The following is an 18,523-nucleotide window of genomic DNA, read 5'->3' on the forward strand; positions in this document are numbered from 1 at the left end:
TCATGACATGCAACAACTTTAATGGCATACACCTTTTGTATCAAGCAACATTATTGTTATAAGTGACATACAACCAATACTAGTACTCTCATGAAGGTGACATTTTGGAGGCATGCAACATTTTCCATGAGATGCAACATTCTCAATGTCATGCAACGTGTTTTATATCGTGCAACATTTTTAATATCGCATGACACTACATAGGTATTCTTATGGAGGTAACGTTTTGCAGCATGCAACATTTTTTTTGCTATGTAACCATACCATGCAACATTTTTCATAGCAATGCAACTTTTTCACGTTGCGCAACATTTTCAGTTGTTGCGATGGATCGGACACATGTTTTACAGGATTAATCTTTTATCGGTACAAAGTCACCCCTTTGTTCAAGTACGGTACAAAAACTGGTTGTTAGATTCCCACCAACCAGTAAAAACACGGAAAAATAAAACTGGTTGATGAAAGCTGGTTGTTAGATTCACAGAAGTTATTTTTGTAGCGTTTGTTTCCAGCAGATCGACACAAGCAAATTGTTTTATTTATGCGGCACGCATCGATGCGCTATCACGGAACCGCCAAACTACCCAAAATTGAGTTCTTTTGACGCAATCCCATAGTTCGGCCCAATAAGCCAAATTTGAGTAAATCGATTAAACTCACACTAGGTAAATTGCCTTCACCTCCAGCAAAAACATTTACTTAAGAGTAGGTAAATTCAACCCAAGACCCCCCCTCATTCAACCCAAATTTGAGTAAACCTGCATTTACCCAAAATTGGCTTATTGGGCTCAAGGACCCCCGTTGGGTAGATGCATCTCTGTTTGTTTTTGACAACATCGGTGAGGGAAAGAGGGAAAACAACCTAATTTTGGGTAACTAGTTTATTCGATATACTCAGCTTTGAGTAAAATCGACCCAAAAATTAGGTAGTTTGATTTCTCCGTGTAGGGATGATCGAAATAAGCGCAAAATAATATCGTAGACCCTCATAAAAATAACCTTCAAATAAAATTATCATTCAAACAGATTCAAACCTTGATTCAAACTGAAAAGACTTTATAGTTAGTGGCGTCGTGGGTGTAGTGGTAATTGTGATGATAGGCGCACCCCAGTCAGCCTAGGTTCAATCCTAGTCGACGCCGTCGGTATTTCTCAGGCTAAAAATTCAATATCCGATAACGCCTTCCTTCGGATGAAAAGTGAAACCGTAGGCCACGGTCCATGCGATATGAAGGGCGGTAGGTATGTCTCCTTGGCCGTCTGTGTTTAGGCTTGAGCCTCAAGTACACAGGGTCAAATATTTGACAAGGAATGAAGAGATCAAATATCTGTTTGATACTAATGAAAATTCAATCGAATCAAACGAGATGTTTGAGCATGAGCCATTTTACGCAATGACAACAATGTTGATTGATTGATTGATTTGTCTTTATTTGAGAGACTTTCAGCCCTTGGCTGGTTCGTCTCTTAACAATGTTGATGATGATATTGATTTTTACGGGTTAGGACGTCATACAAACTGCTCGTAAAATGTGCTATTGGTTTATTTTGGACAAAATTTAAGGGCGGACGGGACGGTCGAGGAAATATCCGCCATTGCTCTGTTTCTTCTAAGATGGTAATCTCAGATTCTACTTCATATAATGGAACAAAAGTCTATCATTGTGTATGCTCACTTGCAGTGCATATGCTGATTGTTTTTCAGCCTCATCTGTGCGATAGAAATCGAGATTACCATCTTCAAAATCGCGAGGCAAATTGTTAGAAAGAGAGGGAAGATAGGAAAAATAACACAGCGTCCCGATTCACCTTAACAATATTTAATATTCTCAACTTAATCCAAATATCCAACTCCTTGACACCTACACACTAAGATCAGCTCGTTATTTTCCCCATCTTTTTACTGAGTCCTCAACAGCAGATTTAACTCGGTACGCTCGGTTCAAAGTATCTAAATACCAAGGTAAGAGATTCCCTCTAATATTCATGGATTTGTGAGAAAAGGAAAAAAGCAAAAAATAGTTATGAAGTTTGCGCTGATTTGTATGGGCACATCACTATTTAGCAAACTTTCTTAAGAAATTAAGCACTCCCATCATAGAAGCAATTATTTAATTGCATCTCACTGGATTAAAAGTAACCTCCATGCAATAAAACAGGAAATATCGCCATTTGAAAATCGGTAAAAAAATATTTTTTATTGGTTCTAAACATATTTTTTCAGCCTTTAGAAACATCCACACTAATAAAACTTCACAAACTTTGCTGAAATAATGACATTTTAGTGTAAAAACACCAACTTTTCATAACTAACGCAGATGTGTTGGTGAGTCTCGATTCTGACATTTGCGGGAATCTCTTACCTTGGTAAATATTTAGATACTTTGCGCTCGGTTATCCCTTTTGCTGAATACTCTGTAAAGGGAGCGTCCATAAATTACGTCACGCAAAAATTGTCCATTTTCAACCCCCCCTCCCCCCTATGTCACACTTTTTGTATGAGACCTCTGAAATTTTTGTATGGGTCGTCACACTTTGCTGAACCCCCCCTCCCCCCTCAAAGCGTGACGTAATTTATGGACGTTCCCAAATAAGTTAACGAGTTCTGCAAATGAACTGTCAAAAATTACAGATGAACGGTAAATATCGTTACTGATGAACGGTAAATATTGATTACCGAGTGTACCGAGTTAAATCTGCTGTTGAAAACTCAGTAAAAAGATGAAAAAATTACAGAACTCAGCGAAAATTTTACTGAGCTGGAAAATCAGAATCTTAGTGTGTAATGGGGGCGCCGGTGAGTCGCTGGCCTTTCATAAAGTAGGTGCCATATCAATGAGAGTATAATGGAGGTGTGGAAGAGATGCTTTGTGTGCGTGAGATCCGTGTTTGGTGCAAAACATGTCACTACTACAAGCAAAGCGAGCTCCCATAAGAACGCGTGTCAAATAGTGACGTCACTATTTGTGTTTACATTTTTCTTTGCTTACTAATACATAGCCATCTCTTCTTCTTCCTCACCTGTAATATACTCTCATTGGTGCCATATCATCACATCCTTGTCTATCCTCGTAACGGAGAAGATGGGCGTGGCCGGCAATGGAAGTTCTCATGTCTTTTTACTTCAACCTCTAATTGGATAGCTATTCCTTCCCAAATAGCATTCCATAAGCAATTAGAATAGGAGTATTAAAGTTTTAACATGACAACTTTCAGGATGCAATCTACGAATTACTCCGTTACCACGCAACCACGCAACGCAATTTAAAATCAAAATTTAACAATATTTAATATTTGATTCTGTGTACTGGGATCTTAACCCTCTGCTTCCCATGGTTGCTCTAGAGCACCATCGATTTTCGACGAACTCGAGATAAACGGAATTGGCTTCTTTAACGATGTTGAGATAATTCCATATTTTGAATCTACATGTCAAACTGAGCCGAAACCCGGGAACCTATTTAAAAATCAATTTGAAGTTTATATGGGAGCGATCTGTCGAATCATCCCTCGTCGCAGTTTGTACTGAGCAGTGAGCTGAGTTGCCCAGCTGTCAAAAGGTGATTTCTAAAAATCTCATTGAAATTGATTTTAGGTCAGTTCTAAAAATCTGAAAAAAAATCATAGCGGCTCAGAAAAAGGTGCTCTTTCGAAAAAATCAATACATTTTTGTGAATTTAAAACCCCAATTAGATGAATTTGATGCAATAGGTTTTAGACTATGATTGCAATCTCATTAGGTAAACCCAAACCAACTACTTGTTTCAATTGTGCAACTATTGATAAACAATCAAAATACTATTGTTTATTTATTTATTTATTTATTTTAACTGTGAAATTTGAAAGAGGAAAAAGCCCCCTTGAATGATTTTCATCTGAAATCTGCCTCAAAAGGGCGCAACACCTCTTTATCTTTTCAAATTAACGTTATAATACTGCTGACTGCACTCCAAATTGGACTGACACAATAGTGTGCGCACACCTTCAATGGGTGATTGCAGCGCCGGGCCACGTCGGATCGAGTTGAGGTCTTCGGTGCACTTATTCCTTGTAAATGGAGGAATAAGTGCACCGAAGACGTCGAGGCGATCCGAGGCAAATGTGCACTTTTATCACACTTTTTAGGCGCGACGTCGTGTTTGCTCGGTTTGCTCTTGTTCGACGTTTGCTCATTACCGCCATCTAGTGGTAGGCTACCACTGGTAGCCCGGCCAAACACAGTGCGTTTAGCATTGGGCGATTACGTTTTCGTGACGGTACTTTTTAATAAAATTTGTTATAAGCTTTACGTCTGTATCTCTGTGATCAGAGTTTCCTCTATTCATGCAAATTACATGTAAACTCACATCATCTTTTTTTTTTTTTAAGAGTGACCAGGTGGAGCTGCAGGACAGCCGATAGCAAAGCCTGGACCCTTTCCCAACTTTCCCCCTACTAGGGCCAATACTCACACTCAGTAATTATCCACAGTCGTAGTAGTTTTTAAAAATACTGTTTTCAAGTTTTCCCATCGCACTAGTGTTTTGATCGAATGGAAGCTCCAAAGATGATTTGATAATTGAACAATATTTCAATAATCGAAAATCTCTGAGGTCACTGGACAACATTCAGAGATAAAAAAGGGTGTCTATGTCTATGTTAACGCTTTCAGAGTACTATTCTTAAGAAAAATACAAAGAGCTAAAAGAAAAAAAATGTGTCGTAGCTAATTTTTAAAGATTTGATATTTCTGAAAATTATTCGAAGACAGCTACCAGAGCTAGCGTTTTTAGCCGATATGGGCAACTAGTTTTTCTGACAGCTTCCCCAAACAATAATCAGATAATATCCTCAGTTATCTTATAATACATTCTGAAAATTATTTCAAACTGATTACCAATAGTGTCAATAACCGATGTTAGTCATTGACAGCACCAGTATCATCCCCAAATAACTCTCATATTAGTGTTAGATAACACTTTTTGAGCTTCCATTCGATATTGTAAAGAAATTTGTCAAACCCTATTTGTCAAAATATAGTCAAAAATGTATCAAATTGTGTTTCTAATTTCGCTAGTCGTCTTCTGCATATCTGTGATCATCTCAGTCCAAAGTAATATTATATCCATCTTAACCCTTTACAATGTCAACCGTCCTAAGTCCTAACTAAATTCCTGCTTTTTTTGATCAGTGAAATAATACCGTCTAAGATATAAAAACAAAAAAGTTCAGTCAACTGATTTTTGTCAAAAATAAAAATGATAATGATTATTTGTCAACTTTTATAAATTCACAAAACCCATAAAAATAAGAAATACAAATATAAACTCCTATAATCAACAGTTATATCTTTACCTAATCAGTCCATAATTTTCTAATTGTAATGAATCTAATCTGTAAGGCTATAAGTTAACTTATCCTAGCGTCCCCTGTCCTGTGTACTAACGAATTCAAGTAGGTAACGAATGATGAGTGTAACGCAGAGACCTCCTCTACCCACTCTTGCGTTACGTTAAATTTAACAATTATTGTTAAATTTGAGAAAATTCAAAGAATGCAAAGATTAGGTCTATGAAAGCTGAATTATAATTTGTTTTTGAATTGTGATAAATGCACAACCGATACTCCTTTGGTTCCCATTAGCACTTACGGCGATTCCTTCACTTGCGCTCAACTCGTAAACTAGATATATCTAGCTCAAAGTCCAAGCGGTGGTGAATGAACTGGCGCTAAAGTGCTAATGGGTTAAGCCCTCCCATCGCGTCAAGATCGAATATCCAGGGGGAGGGATGTAAACTCACATCATCTGTCGCATTTGAGTAATGCTTGCATTAATAAATGATTTAAAGTTTTTTTACTCCAACTTTTTGGAAATAATGAACTTTTTGGAAACGATAACAAACATAATATAATATATTATAGTAACATTCACCGGATTGCTAATCACATAAAATATCCTAATGGTAACTTTGACAGCATTTATATGATGTTCGTCCATTGACTATATATTGAAAACTTAGTATTGCGATATTGCAGATATATATCTGCGCAGAATTAGAATTAGGACTACCATTGATAACCAGTTGCTAATTCTGCCCAGTTCAGTGCGACACAAGAAAATGAATAAAAGAAGATGAAAACTCCAATGATTTCTGCCAATTCTGATTCCTAGAAGACAGCAGCACAGGATGCGCGTTAAATATCAGACATAATGGTCATTTTATATGTTGCAAAATGTTTTAGTTGATGAGGCAACTTCTTGGCAGCTTTGCTAACGGACACAGGATTCAGGAAACATTCAGTACTTTAAAAACCATTCGTCAACAAATGGTTAAGAGCAGGATGCAGAAACTTCAACAATGTTCAACCTAATTCATTGAACAGCACTTCTTCTTCTTCTTCTTTTTCTTCTTCTTCTTGGCGTAACGTCCTCACTGGGACAAAGCCTGCTTCTCAGCTTAGTGTTCTATGAGCACTTCCACAGTTATTAACTGAGAGCTTCCTCTGCCAATGACCATTTTGCATACGTATATCGTGTGGCAGGCACGAAGATACTCTATGCCCAAGGAAGTCAAGGAAATTTCCTTTACGAAAAGATCCTGGACCGACCGGGAATCGAACCCGTCACCCTCAGCATGGTCACGCTGAATACCCGTGCGTTTACCGCCTCGGCTATATGGGCCCCTTAACTGCCCCTTAATTGAACAGCACTATTATAATCAGTTTTCACTTCATGCTAAAAGATCAGAAATTGGTTTACTACGACACAAGGTATTTGAGTTGTCTTTCGGTGCTTTGGTAACGGACGGGAAGGCGGCAACCCACTTACGAGTTTGTGCGACTTCGCTAATGCTAACTTTGAGTCGACAAAAGGTTTAAACAGTACTACAGAGTAGTACTACCTAACAAAGCTCGTTCTATAAAATATCAACTGAGTACGGAATCAACTGAATAGGATAGCATTTCGGATTCACTAAAGTCGCCAAATTTCTTATGGACTACTACAAACGCTTTATTCAACAAACATAAAAACAACCGCGATGAACGAACCTACATGTAAAACAAATATCAATAAAACTTTGTTTTTCCTCACTTAAAACCTACGTTTAAACCGCTAAATCTTTGATTTTTTTTTAAGATGACACTTCGTTAGGCGAACATTATATTCGATACTAGAACGAAAAAAGTTTAAAACTTTTGCACATTGTTATTGCTTCACTGGGTGACAATTTTTCTATGGAGAAGCTCTTTATCTAATTATATGTATTTGTTTGTGGTGCGCTCTATTATGCCATTATCTCCTGAGTAGGTAGCTTTGCGGCGTAAAACCGTAATGAGAAGCGACACGCATACTTTGAATTAATGATCAAGAATGCGCATATTACCGGACACAATTTTGTTCTCTAGAATCGCTCCCGCGGGAATATCTATACGATCACCGTGGTTGGCAATGATAATTACAGTACCTCGGAGCGATACGCCTCGCCCGAAGGTCACATCACCGGACACCGTCAAATGATCCAATTCTATCAAATCAGGGATATTGGCGAAACGTCCGAGGAATTCCTTGACCTTGCTAAAATGATTATCTCCTAGTTTAACCAACGGTGTGGTTGGGAACATGCGTTGCGGGGACATGACTAGTGATCCATACTTGAGGCTATACAGGTTAGACATAACCAGAAGCAGATCGGAAGTTTTCTTCACGGGCAAGAAACGCGACCGTGGCACATTGATTCCGATTCCGCCGTCGAAACATTTCATGGCTGCACCAACGGCAGTCTCCAGCTGAATCACTCGCATGCCATTGTCCAGCGTTTTATTGTTGACAATGATTTCCATGTTCATGGTGCGTGCATTCAAGACCCGATCAATGGACTCCAATCGTGCCCAAATGTTGTTTGTGTTGAAAAATTTGAACGTTTTCACCGACTTGAAGTCATCCACGTGCTCTTTGGGAACCTGGGCAATTTCCAGCAACCGCAGCTTATTTTCGTAGTGAATCAAAGTACCACCCTTCACATCGGCCCGGGTTTTATCGGTAACCTCCATAACGAATTCTATCGGTTTATCACCCTGTCGGTCATCACCGAGCAAGCGATTCAGAATGTTGATGTCAACCGTAGCGCCCAGATTGTCTATATTTGACAGGAAACAGTACTCGCGACCTTCATCGAGGAACTTTTTCAGCAGTCCCGAATTTTGGAACGATTGATAGAAATCTCCGTGACCGGGTGGGTACCATCTGGAATAGTCGGAAATTAACAGTAATCGTGTCAGTGTTGATTTATTTGATAGGAGACCATATGAGTTACAACAGTAGAATAATAACACTAGTTTACAGCATTTTTGAACTCGGTAAGCTGATGATCATTTTTGGTGTAGAATCATGCCCTGAGATCGAAAACGTGAAGGAAAAAAATTACAGTAGAGCGGAAATTTTTTCGACTTTTCATACAAGGTTGATGATTTGAAATCGATTTTTGTTCTATTTTTAAGCAACGTCGCTCACTTCACACATCTCATTCTCCGTAAGCAATGCTCCGATTGAGCTGAATTTTTTACTGTAACTCGCCTACATATGGTATGTTAAATAAACGTTGAGAAAGAATTTTTAGATTGTTTTTATCTTATTGAAAAAAATACATTTCTTCAAAAAATTTTGGGAATTTGGCTAAAATTTAAGAAGATCGTCCCTAAAACTTGCCAGTATCTTGAATTTCATCAATCTGACGCAAAACCTGTATTTAGATGATCGAATGGTATTGTATTCAGCTTTTAATTTATGGAAAAAGATTTTAAATTGGTTGAACAAAACGCAATATATTCGAATTTTAGTAAATTACATATTTTGAAAAGTTGCAAAACTCGATATTGAGCTAAAACTCAAAAACTGTTCTACTTAAAATTTTTTGAAGGTCGGTTTCGAAATCAGCACTAAATTGTGCTTCAAAAATTTTGATCATTGAAAGAAGTTCACGACTTTCGTTTTATTTTGTAAACTTGTGTAATAATAACAAATGGATAATGTAATAACATGATCCAACATAAAATAAACTGATGTTAAGGATAAGCAAAACAGGGCGGAATTTAAGGGTACAGACTGACTACACTCATTCGATATGGGCAAGTTCCAAATAATTGCAAAATAATACTCACGCTTCGATGTCGTTCTCGATGTTGAAATCCTTGGCCACCGGCAGCAAAGAATCACGACTAATTCTCGGATAACAGCTCTGATTGAACGTGTAAATCTGAACCTGGAATCCTTTGTATTTGCGAATAACTTTCTCCGTGTCATCATCGGTATTGAATGAATTCATCAACACCAGTGGTACGTTGGCGCCATATGTCTTGTTCAAATGTTCGATTTGCTGCACGGTCAAATCGAGGAATGTTAGATCGTTGCGAACGGGAATGACACTCTTGGGTCCGTGACATCCCATGGAAGTACCTAAACCACCATTCAGCTTGATCACAACCAGCTTGTCCAGCATTTGACGGATTTCCGACTCCTGGGGAGTCTTCAGACTGGAATAGTCCTTGACGGCATCCTGCGGCAATTTTTGGATACGATCCCATTCTACGGAGGGACCGTCTTCCTGAAGGAATCGATGAAATAGCGCCTCGAAGCCGCACATTTCCTTCTGCAGAATTGGTTTCTTGGCATCGTCCGCTGTTTGCAGTAGATTGTCCAAATCCTTACGTAGCCGAAGCAAGGCATCGCGCTTGGTAGCTTCGTGGAACTCCTTGGTGTCCGATGGGACACGCTGGTGTCCGCGGACCTGAAATCACAGAATGAAATATTTTCATTATTTCAGGTACTTTTCTTGTACGAGTGCACAATCTTGTAAGCTGAGTTCAATATCTTACACAAAAAAACTAATCTATATAAATCTATCTATCTAGATAAAAATGGAATGGTGTTTGTATGTCACGAATAGGCTCGGGAACGGGTCAACGGATATACCTAATTCTTTCACTGTTGCTTTCGTGCAGGGCTCCGACGTGTTCGTGCAAACAAATATTTGAGAAAAGTGTCCGGGAAGGCAAGAACAACGGAAAAATCTGGAATTCCGTGTTGAGCGGCACTTTTCTATGGAGCTGGATGTTGAAAAGACAGTAGGCAGGTAGTACGACGTTTGCCAGGACAGCTAGTACCGGAATATTAGCATAGCATAACGCAAATAATGCACAATCATCCTACACACAAGATCTTTTTTAGGTTCGTTGTTGCGGTTCTGCTAGATATTTTGACGAGTTCAATCAAGTTCTTCCAAAGTGCTTCATGAGTTCAACCAAAAATTCTACAGGAATGCTTTTCTTTCGGAATTATTGAATTCATAATAGTTAAACAATGCAGAGGCATTATAAAGGACTTCTTCAAGAATTGCTGCTCAAAGTTGACCTCATGTTATCCACGGAAATGGTGCATCAACTATTTTGTAATAACTTAACTGGGGCACCGCGACTTTTCCGGTCGACTGAATGAAGGGCGTCTTTGTTCGGGGAGTCACCAAACCTTTGTAGCGAAACACAGGTAGTTGTGGGAAATCGCTTTAAGCTAAAAAGATCTTTATTAGTTTTGTATAAGTTCAGTAAACGGAATGCAATCTTACAATTTTGGTGTCCTGCCGTACGACGATGTTACTTTCGTGCTTCCGGGATACACGGCTCTATACCAAGTATTTTGGACTATATAATGGTAAGGCAATGTAACATAATGTTTGATGAGGCAATATTAATCAATCAACTTACTTATTCTATAGAGGTTTAAGGTGAATAATACACTCTGATGAATCCAAATTATCGCAGTGCCGTAGTGCCACTCAAAATAGCAAATTCTAGTAATAGGTGCAATATAACAATTATTAAACTGATCCAATTCAAAGACATGTAACGATGTAACTTTCTTACCGTATGTAACTGTTTAGAGGAAATAAGCGATGGAAAACTGTAATTCTTACAAGAAAAGGCTTTCTAACTGTGTTTATCACACCGGCTAATTATCACTGAATCTGAAATCTGAATAGTCATCATCGGTGACAGATCGTCGTTTTTGCTAGTATTTGTTATCTTGTCTTCTCTACCTACTGTCATGCTCTGTGGTAACCACACTGATCGATTCGGCCGAGGGGCTAGCTGATCGGCGCAACATCCCCCCACCCGTAAAAGCTGGTGACGATTAGTCCTGACCAGAGTTTTCACGTAATCCGACGTCCAGCAATGCCAGTTTCACGGCTGGTCTCTTGTACATCCCCGAAGCTGTGCGCACCAGAGCTTGACGCACGCGTCCATCTCGTCCCGGGAACACCTTTTCGACTCGCCCCCTCACGTACTGATTCCTGACCGTATTACCAATCACCAGCACTAAGTCACCTTCCTGGATCTCGCGGACTTCTTCAAACCACCCGCAGCGCCTGGTAATTACAGGCAGGTACTCTTTAATCCACCTTTGCCATATAACATCGGTTAGATGTTGAACAAGGGTCCAAGAGCTCCGCAAATTCATACGACGTTCGTTGATCTCCGAAGGGGGTTGCTTAACGCCAGAAGAATTTCCCAGCAAAAAATGATTCGGAGTTAGCGATTCCTCGTCGGCGGTTTCTAGAGGCATATACGTTAAAGGACGCGAATTTATCATTGCCTCCGCATCTAACAGGATCGTTTCAAACACCTCATCAGTTGGTCGGCGAGGAGCGTCGATGAGCGTTCCAATAGAGTTCTTTACCGACCGCACGAGGCGCTCCCATACACCGCCCATATGGGGGGCACCTGGTGGATTGAAATTCCACCGTGTGTTGGTGTTAGTGAAGGTGGTGGCTAACACTTGATTTCTAGCGTTAACTTCTTCCTGTAGCTGCTTGTTCGCTCCAACGAAACTGGTCCCGTTGTCGCTGAAAAATTCTGCTGGTGCACCACGGCGGGCAATGAATCGTCGTATGGCCAACACACACGATTCACTAGATAAGCTGTGCACTACTTCCAGATGTATAGCACGCACCGTTAGGCACGTGAAGAGTGCAACCCAGCGCTTGACGTTAGCACGGCCGACTTTCACCGTTATCGGCCCAAAGTAATCCAGGCCTACGAATGTGAAAGGTTTCACGAAAGGCGTGACGCGTTGTTCCGGAAGTGGGGCCATCGGTGGGTGTCGAGGAACTGCTTTTTCTGTTCTACATTTCATACATTTTTTAGCCGTTTGCTTCACGACAGTACGCAAGTGTGGTATTTCATAACGCTGTCTCATCTCATTTACTACCGTCTCCTGGTTGGCATGGTGATAGCGACGATGATACGAGTCGACCAGAAGCGATGTTATCATATGGGATTTTGGTAATATAACCGGGTATTTAGCATCGGATGTAGCATACCACGCAGCACCTATTCTTCCTCTCATTCTGATCACACCATCGTGATCCATGTACGGCCACAACTTATATATAGGACTAGTCTTGGGAAGCAAATTGTGACGAACAGTTGGGCCCCCTTTAGTCTCCAGCAGAATTGCTAGTTCTTGACTGTAGGCTTCAGATTGGGCTTGCTTCCATAACTCCCTTTCTGCTCTCCGCAACTCTTCTCGGCTCAGGATTCCAGTATCTATAGGTCGGCCATTCCTACAACACCTCAAATTGTCGATGAACCTGAAGACATACGCTTGTGTTCGCAGTACTCGCTCCCATTTGTGGAAGCGTGAAAAATCTACTAATGGTGTGGAGGAAATTTGATGTACGTTGTGGTTTCTGACAAGTTCCTCGCTGGTGAGTGATGAATTTTGTTTTCTGGGCCACTCTGTTTCGCAATGAACAAGGAAGGGAGGACCACAGAACCAGCGACTGCCAGAATCAAATTTTGGACCTATTCCCCACTTGGTCGCGTCGTCTGCCGGGTTATACTTTGAAGGCACCCATCTCCATTGATTTATTTTGGTTAGAGCCAGTATTTCTCCGATTCTTACTCCCACAAATTTATGGTATCTCCGGTGATCCGAGCTGATCCAGGCTAGGACAGTAGAGGAATCTGTCCACAAAAACGTTTCTGTGATCTCGAACGAATGAGAAGCAATTACCGAATCCGCCATACGAGCACCTATAACCGCAGCCATTAACTCCAATCGAGGGACAGATAATACCTTAAGTGGCGCAACTTTGCTTCTAGCACCTACAAACGCCACTTCTACGCCTTGGGTTCCCGCAGCACGAAGATATGCCACACATGCGTACGCTGCATCGCTGGCGTCCACGAATATATGCAGCTGTTTTTCTTCATCCATTCGGCCGAGAAAATAGCATCGAGGAATCCTGAGGTTCCCCAATGCTGGTAAGAAGCTGATCCACTGCCACCACCTTCGAGACAAATCTTCGTTGACTGGGACGTCCCAACCAACTCCAGTTGCCCAGGCGTCTTGTATCAGGATTCTTCCATGGATTAGGTAGAATGTCAAAAATCCAAGCGGATCAAAAAGGCTCATGACCAGTTTGAGCATTTCTCGTTTGGTAGGGATATGTTCGGGCTCTACGATATTCGCCAGCTCTTCACGAAGCGCTAGCGTATAGATGAAACTGTCTTTGGACGGACTCCATTTCATACCAAGCACCGATTCCACTTTTTCAGCGCGCAAAAGACTCAATTCCTTTGAATCATCATGAGAAACACTTTCGATGGCTGCCAAAACTCTTTCGGAATTGGACAGAAAGTTGCGAAGGTGGAAACCCCCATTTCTGTGGATGAATTTTACCTGGTTGACCACCTCGATAGCCTCTTCTTCCGTCTCAAAGCTATCCAGATAGTCATCTACATAATGGTGTTTGATGATCGCTGAAGATGCTCTCGGAAACGCTTCCATGTATTCCCTCGCGTTGACATTTTTCACATATTGGGCCGAACTCGGAGAGCAAGTAGACCCGAAGGTGGCGACATTGATTATATATTCCACTGGTGTATCACTAGGCTTTTCTCTCCACAAGAACCGCTGCGATAGGCTGTCCTGGGGTCGAATGAGGAGTCGAAGAAACATTTCTTCTAGGTCTCCAGTAACAGCGATCCTATGTTCTCGGAAGTGATATAACACAAACACGATGCTAGTCAGTAGATCTGGGCCTTTGAGTAAAGCTGAATTGAACGATACACCATTCACTTTGGCAGCCGCATCCCAGACGACTCTAATTTTTTGGGGCTTTTTCGGGTTGATGACTACGCACAGCGGAAGATACCAGACCCGCTTGGTATCGAAAGAATGCAACTCCTTTGCCGTCGCTCGATGGCAGTATCCCTTGTTTACGTATTCCTCAATCTTTTGACGAACACGAAGGTGGAGAGATGGATCCTTATACAGCTTCTTTTCCAACGACTGGAGCCTTCTGATAGCCATCGGGAAACTATCGGGAAAGTCAATTTTGTCAGACTTCCATAACAGTCCAGTCTCAAATCGGTTAGATACTCGGCGTGTAGTTTCCTCCAATATTCGCTTGGCTCTCTTGTCTGCTTCTGACTCAGGAATCTCAAACGACGATTTTATACCGGTTTGATCTAACGAAAAGAACTCGGTAAGCTGCTCATTTAACTCGTGGTCCGCATCCTTGGCAGCAGGCACGTGAAAGTTGACTGACACAGTTGGCTTTGAGACTCCGGCACTATAGCCGTAGATCGCCCAGCCCAATCGGCATTTTGCAGCGATGGGTTCATTGAGACGACCTTCCCGAATTTTCAATGGAATTCCTAATCTCAAATTGTCGAGCCCAATCAAAAGTTTAGGTTGTGCTAACTCGTAGTCGGCGATTGGAAGTCCACGTAAATGGGGATAGCGACCAGCTAACTCACCATAAATCAGCGTCTGTTTCGGCAGAAGAAGGCGTTCGACAGTGTGGGCGTCTTGTATCTGGAATGCATCTGTTCTCTCAGCACCGGCGATTTGAAAATGCACTCTTTTCGATTTGGATTCCCGGCGTGCGACGTTACCGGTCCACTGTAGCGTCAACGGTTCTGTCGGACCGTCCAAACCAAGCTGTTCGGCGACTGTCCTATCCAAGAGGGTCGAAGAAGACCCTTCGTCGATGAAGGCGAATATCGTTTGTCGCTTATTACCCATAGACACTACCACTGGGAGTATGCGGAAATACGGATAACGATCACAACTCTTGTCTACACTAGTACTATGACTGGATGACAGGTGCATAGGACTAGATGACGTGGACTGGTGCAATAAAGGATGGTGTTTCTCTCGACATCCTTCGATATTACAGCCTTGCCATGTCCGACAGGGCCACCTGTGGTGGAAATTCAAGCACATTCGGCACAGATTGTTTTGCCGAACTATCCTCATCCGTTCCTCAACGTCTTTTGACTTGAACTCCTCGCAATCTGCTATACGATGACCAATGGAGTTGCAACAAATGCACGGTTTAGGAGCTTTCCTTATTGCACCCGTGTTTCTCGATTCGGCGTCGACGGCGTCATGAGCATGGACAAAGGTTTTTTCTCGATCTCTTGGTTTCTCCACCTTCGTTGTTAGGTTGAATGGGAGATCAAACGATACCTCACTAGCTGCTTCAATGAGTTCGTTCATGAAGTTGCCGAAAGCTGCCAGGGTGTCATCTTGGTGTCGGAGTTTGAATCTAGCCCAATCCAATCTCAACTGAGCTGGAAGCTTCATAACCAGTTCTTGCAGCAAAACCGGATTGGTCAAATGGTTTTCTTGCTTCGCAGCTTGCAAGTGCACGACCAGATTTTCAACAGCCAAACCGAAATCAATAAGGGTATCTAGTCGTTCTGGCTTCGGAGCTGGCACGCGACGTATTCGTTCCAAAAGTGAACGAATGATGAGCTCCGGACGTCCGAAGCGCATTTGCAGAGTTTTGATTACATGAGGTACTCCGGCGGGCATCATGAGGCGACTACGAACCGTTTCCAGAGCGTTTCCACGTAAGCATTTTTGAAGCCGCACTAAGTTCTCCACGTCGGAGAACCCACATGCCACTGTGGTTTCTTCGTAGGTCCGAATGAACATCGGCCAGTCTTCCGGGTTGCCACTGAATGCCGGAAGATCCTTGCCCGTAACCTGCCGGGCGGCAATTTGCATGTATGTAGTAGGTAACACCGGGTGCTTGTCGTGTCGATCATCATTTAACGAAAGGCTTGAGAGTTGATTAATGGGTGGGCTAGGAGCTGTTGTGGTGTTGTGCTGTTGTGGTGAGTCGAAGTTCGCTACACGGGCGTTGGACGTGGTGATCGGTGGTTCCAAATTATTCGGATCGTCTCCCTCAGTCTGATGCTGTGAAGCAACCCAAGCCACTACTCTGTCGGATTTGGAAACATGTGACGCTGATGATGATCTACTTGATTCCGCCTGCTGTCGCATCAATTCCTTCTTTTTCTCCATGGATTCTCGTCTTATTAACATCATTTTTTCCTGCAAGGCCTTTTGCTTCAACAACTCTGTCTCGTGCAGCTTCGTTTCTTCTTCCATAATCTTCTTCTTTGCCTCCAGTTTGCGTTGTTCCTCGGCGAATTCCCTACGTTGCAGCTCTTCTTGCTCCTTCAATTCGATCTCTTTTAGTCGCTCTTCTTCTTCAAGTAGGCGCATCTGAGCTTCCAACGCAGCAGCGCGGGCACTGGAGGTCATGCTCACTTTCGATCCTACCGATTTGACTGGTTTCTTACTTCGCGACCTTGACGTCTTACTACCGCCGCACTTGTTCACTTTATCCTTCGCCTGCGGGAGACTGAGCAGACCAGAAACCGTAGCAGAATCACATTCTTGGCACAACCACCGGCGGGTTTTAACGGTGTCGTCTACTCCTACACACTTGAAGTGGTGCCAGTTACCGCACACATCACAGGCGACCATCGCATCAGCAGCATCATGCTCATGGCACGAATGGCAATTGTAGCCGGAATTGTTTCCCGTCAACATCCTTGGAAGCAAAATTCTTAAAGGTTTTGTTCGGGGAGTCACCAAACCTTTGTAGCGAAACACAGGTAGTTGTGGGAAATCGCTTTAAGCTAAAAAGATCTTTATTAGTTTTGTATAAGTTCAGTAAACGGAATGCAATCTTACAATTTTGGTGTCCTGCCGTACGACGATGTTACTTTCGTGCTTCCGGGATACACGGCTCTATACCAAGTATTTTGGACTATATAATGGTAAGGCAATGTAACATAATGTTTGATGAGGCAATATTAATCAATCAACTTACTTATTCTATAGAGGTTTAAGGTGAATAATACACTCTGATGAATCCAAATTATCGCAGTGCCGTAGTGCCACTCAAAATAGCAAATTCTAGTAATAGGTGCAATATAACAATTATTAAACTGATCCAATTCAAAGACATGTAACGATGTAACTTTCTTACCGTATGTAACTGTTTAGAGGAAATAAGCGATGGAAAACTGTAATTCTTACAAGAAAAGGCTTTCTAACTGTGTTTATCACACCGGCTAATTATCACTGAATCTGAAATCTGAATAGTCATCATCGGTGACAGATCGTCGTTTTTGCTAGTATTTGTTATCTTGTCTTCTCTACCTACTGTCATGCTCTGTGGTAACCACACTGATCGATTCGGCCGAGGGGCTAGCTGATCGGCGCAACAGTCTTAGTGAAAGTTTTCAAAGAGGGGGATCTGACTATGCGCGACAACTGGCGTGGCATGTTACTGTTTATTGCTCCCAAAGTTCTGTTTAAGGTTATCCTAAATTGGACAAAGGAGAAGACAAATAAAGCAGTTTCAATCCGTATTTTATTATATTGTAGCGAATAAACACGAAAACTACAAATCCCAGACGTTATGTAAACGACGGCCTGGTTTCAGCAAGAGTAACCCAGCTGTGTAATAAAACTGCGTCTTCCAAAGTAATCACATATTCTCAATTTAGTTGAAAATCGGAGTTTTCGACTAGCGAAGTTGGATTTTTCTCCAAATCCGTGAGTCGGACCTAACTTCGGAAGTGGTGCGCTGTATAGCAAACCTGGTCCGCTATACAGCGCACCACTTCCGAAGTTAGGTCCGACGCACGGATTTGGAGAAAAATCCAACTTCGCTAGTCGAAAATTCCGGGTTTCAACTGCACGTACAATATCTCAAGTGGGAAAGCATTAAATGAAATTTTCTTTATTGAAGAAATAGGTGTTTTTATAGATAGGGTAGATGATCCCTTTTTCTTAATTTGTCTATAACTTTAAGGAAAACGCAAAATTTGTATTTTGAACATGAAGAGACTTTATCCCACTTTTCATGGGGAGTACTAACATAAATATCTTACGCATTTTATAATTGAATACTAGAAATCCAGGAAAATAGAGGTTTTCGTCCGAATAGTGTGTGTAATCGAGGGATCAAGTCTCCCCATATCACTGTTGTATACATATTACTAAAAAATGCACAATCGAAATCACTCAATTCTGTTTTTACACGATTTTATTTTGCACGACTTTTTACGCGATTTCTCGACGTTAATCGACTTTTTTACGCGAATTGCGTAAATAAAATTCTTGTGAATATTTTTTTGGGCGATCTTTCGAGTTACGCGAACTTTTTTTGTG

General features: G+C 41.6%; 2 protein-coding genes across 8 annotated transcripts in view; both read right to left on the reverse strand.

The window, feature by feature from the left end:
• Nucleotides 1-6,966: 6,966 nt before the first annotated feature.
• LOC109406142 (UTP--glucose-1-phosphate uridylyltransferase) overlaps nt 6,967-18,523 on the reverse strand; it is a 36,441-nt gene continuing 24,884 nt past the window's right edge. For all 3 annotated transcript variants that reach the window (XM_019679202.3, XM_029862569.2, XM_019679200.3), the window contains exons 2-3: nt 9,139-9,764; nt 6,967-8,224 (exon numbers count right to left, since the gene is read on the reverse strand). In XM_019679202.3, the coding sequence (XP_019534747.2) occupies nt 7,339-8,224; nt 9,139-9,764 (1,512 nt within the window). In that variant the 3' untranslated portion in view covers nt 6,967-7,338. The remainder of the gene's footprint in view (nt 8,225-9,138; nt 9,765-18,523) is intronic.
• On the reverse strand, nt 9,773-17,830 carry LOC134284080 (uncharacterized). 5 transcript variants are annotated; one of them, XM_062842335.1, is made up of 4 exons: nt 17,334-17,830; nt 17,175-17,260; nt 17,036-17,111; nt 9,773-16,980 (listed from the first exon to the last, which is right to left on the reverse strand). In XM_062842335.1, the coding sequence occupies exon 4, from the start codon at nt 16,889-16,891 to the stop codon at nt 11,165-11,167; it is 5,727 nt and encodes a 1,908-aa protein (XP_062698319.1). In that variant the 5' UTR covers nt 16,892-16,980; nt 17,036-17,111; nt 17,175-17,260; nt 17,334-17,830; the 3' UTR covers nt 9,773-11,164. The 5 variants fall into 5 exon arrangements, 3 of the variants coding, with proteins under 3 accessions (XP_062698319.1, XP_062698316.1, XP_062698317.1); XR_009995615.1 differs by having other exon boundaries at nt 9,773-10,674; nt 10,738-10,823; nt 10,897-17,830; XR_009995614.1 differs by having other exon boundaries at nt 9,773-10,823; nt 10,897-17,830.

The sequence above is a fragment of the Aedes albopictus genome, chromosome 3, assembly GCF_035046485.1.
Source record: "Aedes albopictus strain Foshan chromosome 3, AalbF5, whole genome shotgun sequence".
Taxonomy (NCBI): Eukaryota; Metazoa; Arthropoda; class Insecta; order Diptera; family Culicidae; genus Aedes; species Aedes albopictus.